This window comes from Meriones unguiculatus, chromosome 17 (assembly GCF_030254825.1).
Source record: "Meriones unguiculatus strain TT.TT164.6M chromosome 17, Bangor_MerUng_6.1, whole genome shotgun sequence".
Taxonomy (NCBI): Eukaryota; Metazoa; Chordata; class Mammalia; order Rodentia; family Muridae; genus Meriones; species Meriones unguiculatus.
Window position 1 is genome coordinate 51,267,124 of NC_083364.1, and position 15,025 is coordinate 51,282,148.

General features: G+C 41.6%; 1 protein-coding gene across 1 annotated transcript; it reads left to right on the forward strand.

Moving 5' to 3' along the window:
• Window positions 1–5,874: 5,874 nt before the first annotated feature.
• Retnlb (resistin like beta) lies at window positions 5,875–7,446 on the forward strand. The gene is made up of 4 exons (XM_021629339.2): window positions 5,875–5,921; window positions 6,055–6,203; window positions 6,671–6,751; window positions 7,247–7,446. Exons 2-4 carry the CDS (start codon window positions 6,080–6,082, stop codon window positions 7,372–7,374), a joined length of 333 nt encoding a protein of 110 aa, XP_021485014.2. The 5' UTR covers window positions 5,875–5,921; window positions 6,055–6,079; the 3' UTR covers window positions 7,375–7,446.
• Window positions 7,447–15,025: the final 7,579 nt, after the last annotated feature.

Here is a 15,025-nt window from a genome sequence, read left to right on the forward strand (position 1 = left end):
TTTTAGGATACCTCACTCAGGATGATCTTTTCTAGATCCCACTATTTGCCTGCAAATTTCATGATTTCCTTGTTTTTAATAGCTGAGTAGTATTCCATTGTGTAAATGTACCACAATTTCTGTATCCATTCCTCCACTAAGGGGCATCTAGGCTGTTTCCAGCTTCTGACTATTACAAATAAAGCTGCTACAAACATGGTTGAGCAAATGTCCTTATTGTGTACTTGAGACTCTTTTGGGTATATGCCTAGAAGTAGTATAGCTGGATCTTGAGGTAGCACTATTCCTAATTGTCAGAGAAAGTGCCAGATTGTTTTGCAAAGTGGTTGTTGTACAAGTTTACATTCCCACCAGCAATGGAGGAGGGTTCCCCTTTCTCTACATCCTCTCCAGCATGCATCATCCTTTGAGTTTTTGATCTTAGCTATCTGATGGGTATGAGGTGAAATTTCAGGGTCATTTTGATTTGCATTTTCCTGATGACTAAGGACATTGAGCATTTCTTTGAGTGTTTCTCTGCCATTTGATATTCCTCTACAGAGAATTTTCTGCTTAGCTCTGTACCCCATTTTTAAATTGGGTTACTTGGTTTGTTGGTGTTTAACTTCTTCAGTTCTTTATATATTCTGGATATTAGCCCTCTGTCAGATGGATACAAGGAACAGGATAGAAGTCTTCTACAGAGGACCTCTGAAAAACTCTCTCCATCAGAGGATCGAAGGAGATATTGAGACTCTTAGCCAAACTTTGGGCAGAGTGCCAGAAACCTTATGGAAGAAGAAGGAGATAGAAAGACCTGGAGAGGACAGAACCTCTGCAAGGAGACCAACAGAGCCAAAATACCTGGGCCCAGAAGTCCCTGCAGAGACCAATACTCCAACCAAGGACCATGCATGGAGAGGACCTAGAACCCCTGCTCAGATATAGCCCATGGCAGTTGTTTCCAAGTGGGTTCCCTAGGATTACAGGGGCTATCTCTGACATGAACTCAGTGGCAGGCTCTTTGATCACTTCCCCCTAGGGGGTGCATCCTTGCCAGGCCACAGAGAAAGATGATGCAGCAAGCCTTGATGAGATCTGATAAGCTAGGGTCAGAGAGAAGGGGAGGAGGTCCTCCCCTATCAGGGAACTAGGGAAAGGACTGAGGGGGAGAAGAGGAAGAGAGGGGGGGACTGGAAGGAGACAAGGGAGGGGGCTGCCGTGGGGATTCAAAGTGAATAAATTGAAATAAATAAATAAATAAAATTTAAAAATAGAATATGTGCATAATTTGGCAAACATTGTTTCTTATTCTTAATACTTTTTTATATTTCATTTAGTCTTAGAGAAGTTAGCTTCATACAAAGGATTTTGCAGTAGAATGGAGAGACCTTGCTATACCTCTTCTGGGTATATATCTAAAAGACACTCTAACATACAACAAGGATACTTGCTCAACTATGTTTATAGCAACTTTATTTGTAATGGCCAAAATCTGGAAACAACCAAAATGTCACTCAACCAAAGAATGGATAAAGAAACTGTGGCACATTTACACAATGGAATACTACTCAGCTATTAAAAAAAAAAAAAAAAAAAGAAATCATGAAATTTGCATGCAAATGGATGGAACTAGGAAAGATCATCCTGAGTGAGGTAACCCAGACCCAGAAATACACGCATAGTATGTACTCACTTGTAAGTGGATTTTAGCCATATAGCATAGGATATATATACTATTAGGCACAGACCCATAGAAGATAAGTAACATAGAGGATCCAAAGGAGGATACATAAATCTCCCTAGGAAGGGGAGACAGAATAGACAGAGCTAGCGGCTGAAGAGAGGAAACAAAATAGGAGAGGAGGTGCAGAGAGTTAAGAGGGTTGAGATCAGACCTGGGGAGAGCAAGGGTGAGGGGACAGAGGCCTGTAGAGAAAAGAGAAACTGAGGGTGGGCCATCTCTGTGACAAGCTGGAGACCTAAGTCATGGTAGGCTTCTGGGAGGATATTAGGGGGACTAAAGCAGAGACTCCTAGTAGTGGAGACCCTAGAGAATGAAGAGGACACCCTCTAACTAGACTAGTCTGCTAGTAGAAGGAGAACACCAACCCGCCCACAAAAACTTTGACCCAAAATTCACCCTGCCTCCAAGATGTGCAGGGATAAAGATAGAGCAGAAAGTTCAGAAGTTGAGGGAACGCCCAACCTATTCCTGGCCCAACCAAAGGCCCACCCTATAAGAGAGTGCCACCCCCTGACACTGTGAACGATGTTCTACTAAGCCTGCAGACAGGAGCCTGTCAACGTGGTCCTCTGAAAGGCTCTACCCAGCAGTGCCTCAAAACAGATGCTGAGACTCGCAGCCACACCTCGGGAGATGTGTAAAAGGGAGTCTTGTGGAAAAGTGGGAGGAAAGAAAAAAGGACCTGGAAGTGACAGGCACACCACAAGAAGTTAAACAGAGCCAACCAACCAGGGCCCAGAGGGGCTTCGTGAGACTCAAGCATCAACCAAGGACTATGCATGAACTGGACCTTGGGCCCCTACAAAGATGTAGCCCATGGGCATCTTAGGCTTCATGTAGGACCTCTAGTAAGGGAAGTGGCGACTGCATTGGACACAGACTCACTTGCCAAGTTTTGATTACTTCCCCCTGGCAAGACTGCCTTGCCAGGCCACAGGGGGAAAAGGCCTACCCATTCCTGATGCAACTTGATGAGTTGGAGTGGACAGGAAAGGGAGCTCTCCTTTTCTGAGGAAAAGGGAAGATGGAAGGGAGGCAGGGTGGGGCTCAGAGGGGAGGAGGAAAAGTGCTACAACAAAAATGTAACGTGAGTAAAAAATAAAAATGAAAAAAATCATGCGTCTGGGAACAAAAATGATGTGATCTAAGTTTTGGAACAACATGCACCCTGGCAGTGGGCAATGAAACCTCTTCCCAGAGGACAGGATAACAAAGCAAGCCACCATCCTAGGATGATAAATAGTGGAATAATAAATGTAATACTTAAGAAGTATTCTGCTTCGATCGTCTTCCTCTGTGGCCTGGCAAGGCTGCATAATCAAGGGTGAGTGATCAGAGAGCGGTCAACTGAGTTCATGTTAGAGGCAGCCCCTGCTCCCCTCACCCAGAGACCCACATGAAGGGTGGGACTGGGGAAGTTGAGGAAGGGGAGTTCAATTGGGATATATAATGAATAAACTGTGAAGAAAAAATTTAAAAAAAGAAGTACTCTGAAGGTCCACTTTTGACCATCCCACATAATGTAAATTGGACTTGATATACACTAACTAAAGGAATTAAAAATAACAGAAACAAAACACTTACACATTAGTGAGGTCTAATGTGAGCATGGGAAAACACTAGCACCTTTATCAACTTTTTGGTTTCATTATGGAGGGTGTCCATGAATAGGAATCCCATGCATTTTCCCCAAGCCCTATGGGACTTTTGGAGCTAGCTCAAGCTATTCCTGCCTAGTTAACACCCCACCAAGATTCTGGTAGACTCTTTGCTTAAACTGCAGCACTGGCCACTTCTTTCCTCTCCTCTTGTCTCTCCTCTTCTTCTCTTCACCTCCCTCCTTTCCTCTCCCCCTCCCTTCCCATCCACTCCTCTCCTCTTCTGCCTTCCCCTTCTCTCCTGCTATCTGTTATATGCTGTTTCAGTGTATGTCCAAGACTAGAGAAACAATTCCCACTGTAAGCATACCTTTCAGAAGAAAAGAAATATAAACAGCTTATGATGAATGGATCATTTTTCAGCACTAGTAAAACCTGCAGCTTTTTACCTGGTCTATTTTGTTCCCATATCCATCCACTGCTGCCCAACACTGCAGGTGCTTTTGAAGCTGGTCACAAATGAAGGTGCTCTAGGCTCCAGAATCCACCAAAGCCTAAGTAGTTTGTACATTAATAGTAGACCAGTGAGTTCATAACTTGACATGAATGGCCATCACCTGCAGGCAACTTTGATCACCCTGCCAAGAAATGGCTTGGGTGGTTTCCTCCACAACAGAAATGTCTGTGAGGACCACTTTTACCTTCATAAGTTTTGCTCCTTCTTTTAACCCTTGGTGAAACACTGGTTAGGCTTGAAAACCCTTCTTAGAAATCACAAAAGGTACTTGTTTTGCTTTTATCAGTTTTGTTCCTAGGGACTCAAAGAGCTCAACGCAAGTCTTGCCACACTTGATTTTTAGTAACCATAAGGAATTGATCAATTGGTTGTTTTTGGTTTTTTTGTTTTTTTCTTTTTTCATCTACTACTGGGTGTTTTAGTACCTTAAAAACTGGATTTCTATTCTGGTCTAGATCATTCAGGTCTTCAAAAGCCTCTTCGAATTAAATGAAAAATCGTGATTTATCATGGAACTCACCAGTCACTAAAGCTCAGTAAAATATTTAAGTCTCTGATAAACTTACTTAAAAAAAATCTCTCCTGTGAACACAGTCCTATCTTACCTGGTGAATGGTACACTAAAGATTATTTATATAAGCCTCAGTTTCTTTATTGTTATTTTTACATCATGTCATGTTTCTTACTATTGGATTGTTTTCAGGTTTTTGAATTCTGGGATAGGCTCTTAATACAGATCTTACTTGGACTCTCTTTTTCTTGTATCTTGCCAGCTGTAAGAAATGGTAAATTAACAGCTCCATTTCATTCTCTCTTTTTTCAATGAAAGGCTAATGTTGATAATGCTAGCAGAACATTCCTTTCCATTGATCATTGATCCCTTACATACTCAAATCCTCACTGACTAGCCATCTTTGCATGAAATGATTTTTTACCACACACAGAGGTTACTATGCTACTTCAGCCCCGGATTAAAGATACTCTCTTACTTTCCTGTTTTACTCTCATGGACCACAAAACTTGTTTTACATCTACCCTTTCTCGAGTCATTTGTGTTCTCATATGATAGGTCCCACTTACCAAGCAAGCATGGCACTCCATATCACATAGAGAAAGATAGCCCCATTTGATTTCCCCTCTAGACTACCCACCCAGACTTTTACTGAATAGAAGACACAGTCTTGGTTGTATGTTTCATCACCCAAAGAAAGACTCATGCAACCCCTGACATAGCACCCTTGATGTAGCAACAAGGTCCATAATCCCATACAGTATGAGGAAAGGGATTCTGGTTGTAGACATTCTGCCATTTTAGAACCCAGCTTCAGGTACGTATCTCTGCATTCAAACTCATCTTTAGTTCATGACCATATCCCTAAACATGTATCAAATGATTGTGTGTAATTTTTTTTCTCAGAAGAAAAGACACACATGGCTGTTCATCCTGATTGAGAATTGATAAAAGATCAACAACAAAAAATCTTTTTAAGTTTCCCTTGGTGAATCAGTAAGTTACTGGAGTTCTTTACAGGCATCTGGGTGAGGAGTTACTTACAGTGATGGATCAAAAGCAACTGAAATACTGAAAAGCACATCTAAGCATGGGTGATGACTCCTGACAGCTTCCTGGAGCTGCTTGCACAACTTGCTAGTAGCTAAACAGGTATGAGACTCTCTTCTAGGCAATTCATCTGGCAAGAGTCTCCTTCCCCAGAAACTGATTAGCTGCCCCTACAATACGAGTAAGGGCATTTTGGAAACATGCAAGTTTCAACTTTTCCAGACATATGAAGTTTGTTTACTGCTTAAGACCCATGAACCTCTCCACATGTCCTTGAGGGAATGTTTTAATTCCGAGGAAATCACTGAAAAGTACTCCTCAGTTGCCAAAGTTTTTTGAAAGGTGTGAGAAGTATTTACATGGCAGAAGTGGAAGGTTGTGTGTTTTACACACTCAGGGTTGCTGGGTTGATAATTCCACAGGGTATAAAAGCATCCTTGTTTGGGTAGGCTTTGGAAACTTTTCTGATTTCTGTGAGTCAATCTGCTCTGTGAGCATCCTCTCTGCTTCTCCAAAGAGGTAGAACGGCTGCAGTATGGTTGCTTTGTTCCTCCCTGCCTCCTCTCTCCAGAGTACAGCTGTCGTTTCCTGTCCCTCATAGCTAGCTACTTCAGAGCTCATAAATCTCATTTTCTTTGCTTCTTTCTTCCAGCCCCAAGACACTGACTTTCAAAAGGATGAAGACTACAACTTTCTCCTTTCTCATCTTCATCTCCCTTGTTCAGCTGATGGTACCAGTGAGTGCTGAGTGGTCCTTTCACTCTTTGGTGGAGAAGCTCAAGGAAAGTTTCCTTAATCTAGGTAACTGATGGGGTAGGGAAAAGCTGAGCCTAATCAGTGTTCATTCCTCCTTTTCCTAAATTCTAATTTCATCTTTATCCTATTCCAAGATCCAACTTTGATTTAATCAGCTCTATCCCGGCTTCCTAACCAGGGCTTTGTTTATAATCTTATCCCATGTTGAACTCATAGTTAAAAACTCAGTTTTCTTAGGTAATCAATAGGACTAGGAGGGTAGCACCTATTGTTTATGAGCAGATTGTAAAAAGGTATAATACAAAGCTTCAAATTAGTTCATTTACTTTTCACAACCACTGTATGAGATGAGCACAACTATTATTTTAACTTCATAGAGGAAGATACTAAGTCTTAAAACTTAGTCATTAGCTTACTTGTGGACACAGGGATATTTCCAACATAGAAGATGATTAAGCAAATGAACTGTGAGAACAAGAAATAATGACAGTACCACTTATTCTCACATGCAGAGTATCCACCCTTCAATTTGGCTATGAACATCTCCTGCACTAGTATCAAAGCTACAGGCAGACTGGCTTCCTGTCCAGCTGGTGAGTAACCAGAGAAATTTGTGAGTAAGAGGCCCCGTTTTCATCCCACATCCTCTAACACTCTTATCTCCCCCCACACACACATCAAATCTCCATTTCCATGGAGCTGAGCCATAGTTCCAGATGCCCAGGCATCACTTTACAGTTTTCATTTCCCTTAAACATACGACTAAAAGACTTCTTCCTTTATGTCGTCATACAACAATCTACCCTGACTTCAACTGTGTGGTCATGGATGTGGCCCTCATTTATTTCCCAACTTATTACCTTGCATTATTAAGATAGAAGCCAGTGCAGAGGTGAATTTACCATCAAATGAAAGACAGTGAAATTCCAATTAAATGATTTTTTTCTTGAATCTAACACTCAACACTGAATTTTTTATGCCCCACAAAACCTAGACTTACCCATGAGCTTCCTAGGAAGAACAGGAAGAGACTCTGCATCTCTTACAGTCCAGGGGCTCTGATGTCTGTGTCTCACATGACCGTGCAGGGATGGCTGTCACTGGTTGTGCTTGTGGCTATACCTGTGGAGCTTGGGATATCCAGAATGGAAATACTTGCCACTGCCAGTGTCCAACTACAGACTGGACCACCGCCAGCTGCTGCCAGCTGGCCTAGGAATGAGGAGGCTGAGAACCCAGCTTTGAAATGATGACAATAATGAAGCCATGATCTCATTAAGGAAATCTGATGCACTGTCCCTGTGATGAATCCTGCTTCTCAAGTAATAAAGACAAATTTGCATCTGTCTGTATTTATAACATTATTACTCCTAGCTTGGGGGCCCTGTTGCTAGAAAACATTTTTAGTTTCTCAATGATTATCTCTCACTAGCATGTGAGATAGGTAGTCAACAAACAAACAAAAACAATGGGAACAATGGATCTCCCCCATCCAGTTCTCTTATTCCCCCATTTTAATAAAAACCATGAGTATATTGGTTGGCATGAAATACAGAGAAGCAAAGTAGCATGCTTTTATGATAATTGCTGTCTGCAACAATGAGATTCAAGACACATGCAGGAAGACTAAAAAGTGTGAGCAGATGGAGGAAATGTAAAATAACTGTTTCCTAACTTTTCAGCATGTATAAGCATGTATATATACTCCTTCCAGTTCAAGTGCCTGTGATGGCTGTACGGAGACTTATTTCCCAGTTACCCATCCCACAGATGGCAAAAGAACACCACACTGTCCTCACCCATCACTGTGAATCAATATAGTGTGTTTTACAGGGCGATTAAAACGTCACAGAATTCCAAAGCAAAAAACAATTTAAAATATTGACTTAATAGTGAGCAAGGGTCTGGGTATCAAGTATTTTGTAATGTTTGGGGGCTCCCATTTTGAGCTTCCATGGGAAAATATAATTATTAGACTACCAACATAATTTTAAGTAATAAATATTGGTGTGGTTATTGATAACTCAAAAGGAATTAAAATAACTGAACTAAAACTACAATAATCATCTCTTTCCATTTTCTAAATTATGACAGTAGAAACCATGAAAAACCCACTTTTTCTATCTAAAACTCACATAAATTAGTCAGACAAGCTAGTGTGTTTTAGTCATCTAAGAAGAGCAGAGACAGTGAGATTCCTTGGATTACTGCCTAGCTAGAGTAACTGAATTGGCAAGGTTCAGGCAAAGTGAGAGAACAAGGTGCACAGAACCTGAGGACAATCCCTCAAGTTGACTTCCACCCTGGCCATGTATGTATAGGCAAACACACACACACACACACACACACACACACACACACACACACACACACACGGCTCACCAATCCACTTCCTCCCTTGGGGATTAGGCGTGGCAGGACTGTGCTGGGAAGAAATGAAGTGGAGCCTGAATGGGTGGTGTCTGCAGGATTCCAGTCACGCTGGGAGTACCTTTTCTGAGGGTTCTAGTGTTACAGCTCTCATGGCTCTTCCAGTGAAATAGCAGCTCTTACCTGATATTCAGTGAAACAGCTTGTATGTGTCTTTATTTGGGGTGAACACATGCTCTATGAACCTTGGAGAGTGGGTAGGGATTCCCATGATGGGTGCACATCAATTGCTGGGGATGAGGTGCTGGGAATCCTTCATTTGCATTCAGAGGAATTCCAGGTGCTTTATGACTACCTGGAGAATTGGGGAGGTTGCTGACGATGAGCGGGACATACAAGCACAGAACATAGAGGGAGATTTTTGGAGTTTGGACACATTGCAGCTCCACTCTAACTCCGTGCCAGTTTCTCTGGTTATGCAGTTGACATGCCCTCCCCTACCACACACACACAAACATATACACATCTGAAACTGTGCACACACATATACATATACACATATCTTTGTCTATCTCTGTCTGTCTGTCTCTCTGCATGTTACTGTTTCTGTCTGTCTCTCAAACACACACACACACACACACACACACACACACACACACACAGAGAGAGAGAGAGAGAGAGAGAGAGAGAGAGAGAGAGAGAGAGAGAGAGAGAGAGAGAGAGATGGGAACTAAGTACCAGAATGCAAATGTGGAATAGGCCTTTTTTTCTCCAGGGTAAGTTAAGTTCTAGGGGAGGAGCTTCAGACAGAACAGCTTCCCTTGCAAGAGCTGAGGACACATGAGATGCTTTAAAGTTATTTATTTTACATTGTGACATTAATAATGATATAAAATCTTTGGGATAAACAATAAAGAAACAGAGTTGAATAATGATACATTTGTATATCAAGTTGACAAGGGTCAACTCTCCTAGTTACTGCTTTGTTTTTGTTGTCAACTTGACACAAGCTAGAGCTATATTTAAGAGAAATTGTGGCTCCTCCTTTGAGATACCTTACTGCTTAAATGACAACTAATTTAACTTATTTAAATACTGTGTAGGTCAAGACCTCCAGCAAAATTTGCATTGATGTTAGACTTTCCTACTTGGTCCCAGCATTTCTTTTATGCTTACTCTGTCCCAGGGTCTGCTCAGTCCCCAACTTCTTATGTTGTCCAAGTGGCATGGTTGGAACTAGACCTGAGACTTAAAAAAACAAAACAAAAAACAACAACAAAAAAAAGATGATAGATAGATAGGTAGGTAGGTAAATAGATAGATAGATGGATAATCTTTCGAAAGCAAGTGCTGTATTCATCCTTCAGTTTTTCTATCTTTTGTTTTTTAATTAATTTTTTATTTTTATTAGTTTACTCACTTTTTATCTCAGTTCTTTTAATTAATTACAGTTTATTCACTTTGTATCCCAGCTGTAGCCCCCTCCTCCATCCGCTCCCAATCCTACTCTTCCTCCCTCTTCTTCTCCTATGCTCTTCCCTCAGTCCAATGATAGGGGAGGTCCTCCTCCCCTTCCATCTGACCCTAGTCTATCAGGTCTCCTCAGGACTGGCTTCTTTGTCGCCCCTCTGTGGACTGGTAAGGCTGCTATCCGCTCAGGTGGAGGTGATCAAAGAGCCAGCCCACAAGTTCATGTTAGAGACAATCCTTGTTCCTATTCTTGGGGAACCCTCTTGGACACTGAGCTGCCATGGGCTACGTCTGTGCAGGGGTGCAAGGTTATCTCCATGCATGGTCCTTGGTTGGAGTATCAGTCTCAGAAAAAGACCCCTGGGCCCAGATATTTTGGTTCTGTTGCTTTCCTTGTAGTGAGTTATTTCAATTGATTGTTCACAGTCAGTTTTTCTACCTTTTGAACAACATATTGCTCAATCCTCCAATCCTAGTCCTAGGCTTTCAAGCCCTCCTTCACAAAGAAGTCGGGCTCCCTGTCAACAAACAGTGACCACAAAATGACCTGTGTACTTTCTAGATTTGTTTAAATATAACCAATTATGTAATGATAAAAAGAGTGAGACAAATGAGAACTGAAAAAGAGAACAAAAACTGTAGCTTCCAGGAAAATGGAATTGCCACACTATGGAGCCTTGTTCAAAACTTGATGTCTTAGTGAAGTTGGCACCAGGCATTCGGTTGGAAATAATTGTTTAAGTTGTCCTTTAATTCTGTACCTGAAATTCTAAACTCCACGGAGGAAGTACAGCAAAGAAAAGCAGAAGTCAGAGCAGAGCTGGCTTCAAGATGCTAATCTATGAGCATAACACCCAGGTTTGTGAAAGTGTTGATAGATGATGGCCATTCTGCTTGATAATGTATTCTTAAAGCTTCATGCCCAGCTCTTTACTTGGGTTTGGTGTGGGAAAGACAGAATAATGATAATAGAGTCTGACTGCAGAGGAATATTTCAGTTTATATAAACAACCATGATGAGTATGTTTGGAGTTGTACTTTGAAAACATGAAGATTTGTCACATGTTTTTTCCTTAACTCCTGAAGATTCTTGCTTACTTTTATAATAAATACCAGTTACTTAGTAGGAGAAAAAAAAGAGTCAATATTCATAAGCATAATATGGTTTTGAAACAACTTTATTTAGGAGAAAAAAAAATCCTTGAAGCCGAGTGTAAGTAGCCTCTGCGGTCTCAAGCAGTCCTGCATCCAGAAAATGAAAATCATTTTTATGGTGTTTAAAAAAGTACAGCTTAATTACATGAGCTTCTTCGTTTATGGTCAATGTCACAGTCAAATAAAGGATGTGCTGCTGTTCTCTGGGACTGGGCTGTAAGCTTTTTTAAAAATTTGTTTAATTTTATTTTATTTGTATTAGTGTGAAGATGTCAGATCCCTTGGAAATGGTGTTATAGACAGTTGTAAGCTATCATGTGGGTGCTGGGAATTGAACCTGGGTTCTTTGGAAGAACAGACAGTGCTCTTAACCACTGAGCCATCTTTCCAAAAGCAGAAAGACTCACATTGTATATACTCATTTATAAGTGGATATTAGACATATAAGATAAACATACTGAAATCTGTACACATAAGGAAGCTAAGCAAGAAGGAGGACCCCTGGGTCAGATGATCAGTCCTCATTCAGAAAGGCAAATGGGATGAACATCAGAAGAGGGAGAAAACAGGGAACAGGACAGAAACCCACCACAGAGGACTTCTGAAAGGCTCTACCCAGCAGGGTATTAAAACAGATGTTGAAAGTCATAGCCAAACTTTGTGCAGAGTGCAGGAAATTTTATGAAAGAAGGGGGAGATAGAAAGACCGGAAGGGGACAGGAGCTCCACAGTTAGAGCAAGAGAACCAAAATATCTCGGCACAGGGTTTTTGTTTTTCTTAGACTGATACTCTAACCAAGGACCATGCATGGAGATAACCTAGAACCCCTGCACAGATGTAGCCCATGGCAGCTCAGTCTCCAAGTGGAAATCCCTAGTAAAAAAAAACCCATATGTCTCTGACATGAACTCAGTGGCTGGCTCCTTGATCACCTCCCACTAAGTGTGTGTGTGGGGGGGCAGCCTTACTAGACCACAGAGGAAGACAGTGCAGATAGTCCTGATGAGGCCTGATAGGCTAGGGTCAGATGGAAGGGGAGGAGGACCTCCCCTATCAGTGGACTGGGGAAGGGGCATGGGAAGAGACGAAGGGGTAAGGGTGGGATTGGGAGGGAGTAAGGGAGGGGACTACAGCTGGGATACAAGGTGAATAAACTGTAATGAATAAAATAAATAAATTAAAAGAAAAATTATTTTAAAAATAGAAGATTTGTACAAATTGGCAACTATCATGCCTTAATCTACTTTTTATGTTTCATTTGCCCTCAGAGAAGTTAGACAGCTTCATATGAAGGGTAGTACAGTGGAAAGGAGAGACCTTCCTTCTAGTCCCAGCTCTGATCTACAAGATGCTCACCTCTGGCCTTAGAGTAAGCATGTGTTCACCTCAGTCTCCGGTTAGTCATCTTTTGAGTCATGGCATCCACTTAGATCAGAGACAAAGGCCTATAAAGTCCTAATATTCTGATGTCGATTCCAGATGACACCTGAAACACAAAGAAACCCTAGGATAGTACATGCAGAAGCTGACGCCAATTCTGATGGGAGTTTGGGATGCTAGTGGAAGAGTGGAGGGTGAAGGCTGGAGGTATACCTTAGGAGGTATAGAAGGGAAGAAGGATTGTATTGGGAATTGGACTAAAGGACACTTATGTTACATTGTGACAAGGACTAGATACAATTTGCCTATGTCCAGAAACTTTGAATGATTCTTAATTAAAATGTTATGTATTAAGTAGCTTGGAATTTCCAATCTGTCATAATGTTGAGACTGTGGCATGGTTAATACTTATTGTTATTTGTCATATTTATAGCGACTGGGTGAAGAACATACTAAAATTTGTTTTATAATTTCTCCTTTTATGAATATTACATTTCACACATTTGATAACTGTGCCATGATATATAACCTTCCAAGTTTTATTTGTTCAGATATTATAGCCAATGTTTATAGTTAAGTGCTGGGCCACTCTCCTACAGCAACAGTCAATAATCAATGAATAACTTGTTGTTAGGAGCTTCACCTGGAGATAGAAGTTTCTGTGACAAAGCATCCACTGAAAAAGAAGTTTCTTCTATAAGCACAAATGTTTAGAAGACAGTTTGAGAGGTATACTGTAGGCTTTGATTTTTTTATTTTATAATTTATTATATATATGTGTGTATATATTTACACTTTACATCCTGGTTGTATCCCATCCCTTCTTGCCTCCCAGTCCTACACTCCCTCCTTCCCACCCCATATTCCTCAGAAAAGAGGGCCCTCCCTCTTTGCTATGCACCTCAGCTCATCAAGTTGCACCAGGACTGAGCATGTCCTCTTCCTGGCAAGGCAGTCCCTCCAGGGGGAAGTGATTAAAAATCTGGCAGAGAATCCATGTCAGATGTAGTCCCTCTTCTTTAACTTGAGGACCCACATGAAGCCTAAGTTGCCCATCTGTTACACCTTTGTAGGGGACCTAGGTCCAGTCCATGCATGGTTCTTGGTTGATGCTTCAACCTCAGCAAGCCCCCTGGGTCCTGGTTAGTTGGCTCTGTTGGACTCCTTGTGGAACTCCTGTCATCTCCAGGCCCTTTTCTCTTTCCTTCCACTTTTCCACAATACTTACCCAATGTTTGGCTGTGAGTCTCAGCACCTGTTTTGAGGAACTTCTGGGTAGAGCCTCTCAGAGGACAACTTTGATGGGCTCCTGTCTGCAAGCTTAGCAGAGTATCATTCATAGTGTTAGGGATTGGCACTCTCCCATAGGGTTGGTCTTTGGTTCAGCCAGACATTGGTTGGACAGTCATTCAATCTCTCCTCTATCTGCTCTGTCTAGCTTTATCCCTGTACATCATGTAGGCTAAATTTTGGGTTGAAGTTTTTGTGGGTAGGTTGGTGTTCCCCTCTCTCTGCTAGAAGACTTGTCTAGCTAGAGGGAGTCCTCTTCAATCTCTATGGCCTCTTTTTTACTAGGAGTCTCTGCTTGAGTCCCAGTCATATCCTCCCAGGAGCCCACCCTGACTTAGGTCTCCAGCACATCACAGAGACGCCCACACCCTCAGTTTCTCTTTTCTCTACATGCCTTCTGTCCTCTCGCCCACACTCCTCTGAAGTGTGATTCCACCCTCATATTTCTCTGTGCTCCCTCTCCTACTTTATTCCCTCTATTCAACCACTATCTCCATTTATTCTCTTTCCCCTTCCTAGAGAGACATATATCCTCCTTTGGATCCTTCTTATGTACTCACTTATAAGTGGATGTTAGCTGTATAGTGTAGTATAAACATACGATAAGGCTTTAACTTTTAAAACCTACTTCATTTGGGATTTCTAAATCCCTCTACCTCCCTTCAAATCCCCAACCTCAGGTACAAGGAAAAGAAAGTTAATAGGGACAAGGGATGTAGACCTTTGTAGACTTAGGTCCTTAGGAATTGGACTAGAGGACACTTATGTTACATTCTGACAAAGACTAGATACAATTTGCCCATATCCAGAAACTTTGAATGACCCTTAATTGAAATGTTATGTATTAAGTTGCTTGGAATTTCCAATCTGTCTTAATGTTGAGACTGGCATTCCACAGGATTCCAACAGTCCAGCCAAAGAGTAAACAAGCAAAAACAGTAGCAGCAAACAGCAAATTGTAAACAGCGAACATTGATCGCCAAACAGCAGCAGTGAATAGCAGCAGGAGAACTAACACATAGCAGCCTTTCTGAAAATTCTCTGGTGCACTTCTCTCTAGGAGTGTCTTGAAGCCCTCTCTCCATCCAGGATCCTTTTTATATCCTCTCAGAGTCTGCATCAGGATGTTTTCCAGCTGGCAAAAAACGTGCTTCCCACACGAGGCAGTTCTCAGCTGACAAAGATTATATGCCCTTCTCAT

Bases quoted from the DNA above. Each gene is read 5' to 3' on its own strand.
- Retnlb (XM_021629339.2), top strand. From the start codon at position 6,080: ATGAAGACTACAACTTTCTCCTTTCTCATCTTCATCTCCCTTGTTCAG. The intron at 6,204-6,670 runs GTAACTGATGGG...TCTCACATGCAG, and splicing joins GGAAAGTTTCCTTAATCTAG to AGTATCCACCCTTCAATTTG. The intron at 6,752-7,246 runs GTGAGTAACCAG...ATGACCGTGCAG, and splicing joins ACTGGCTTCCTGTCCAGCTG to GGATGGCTGTCACTGGTTGT.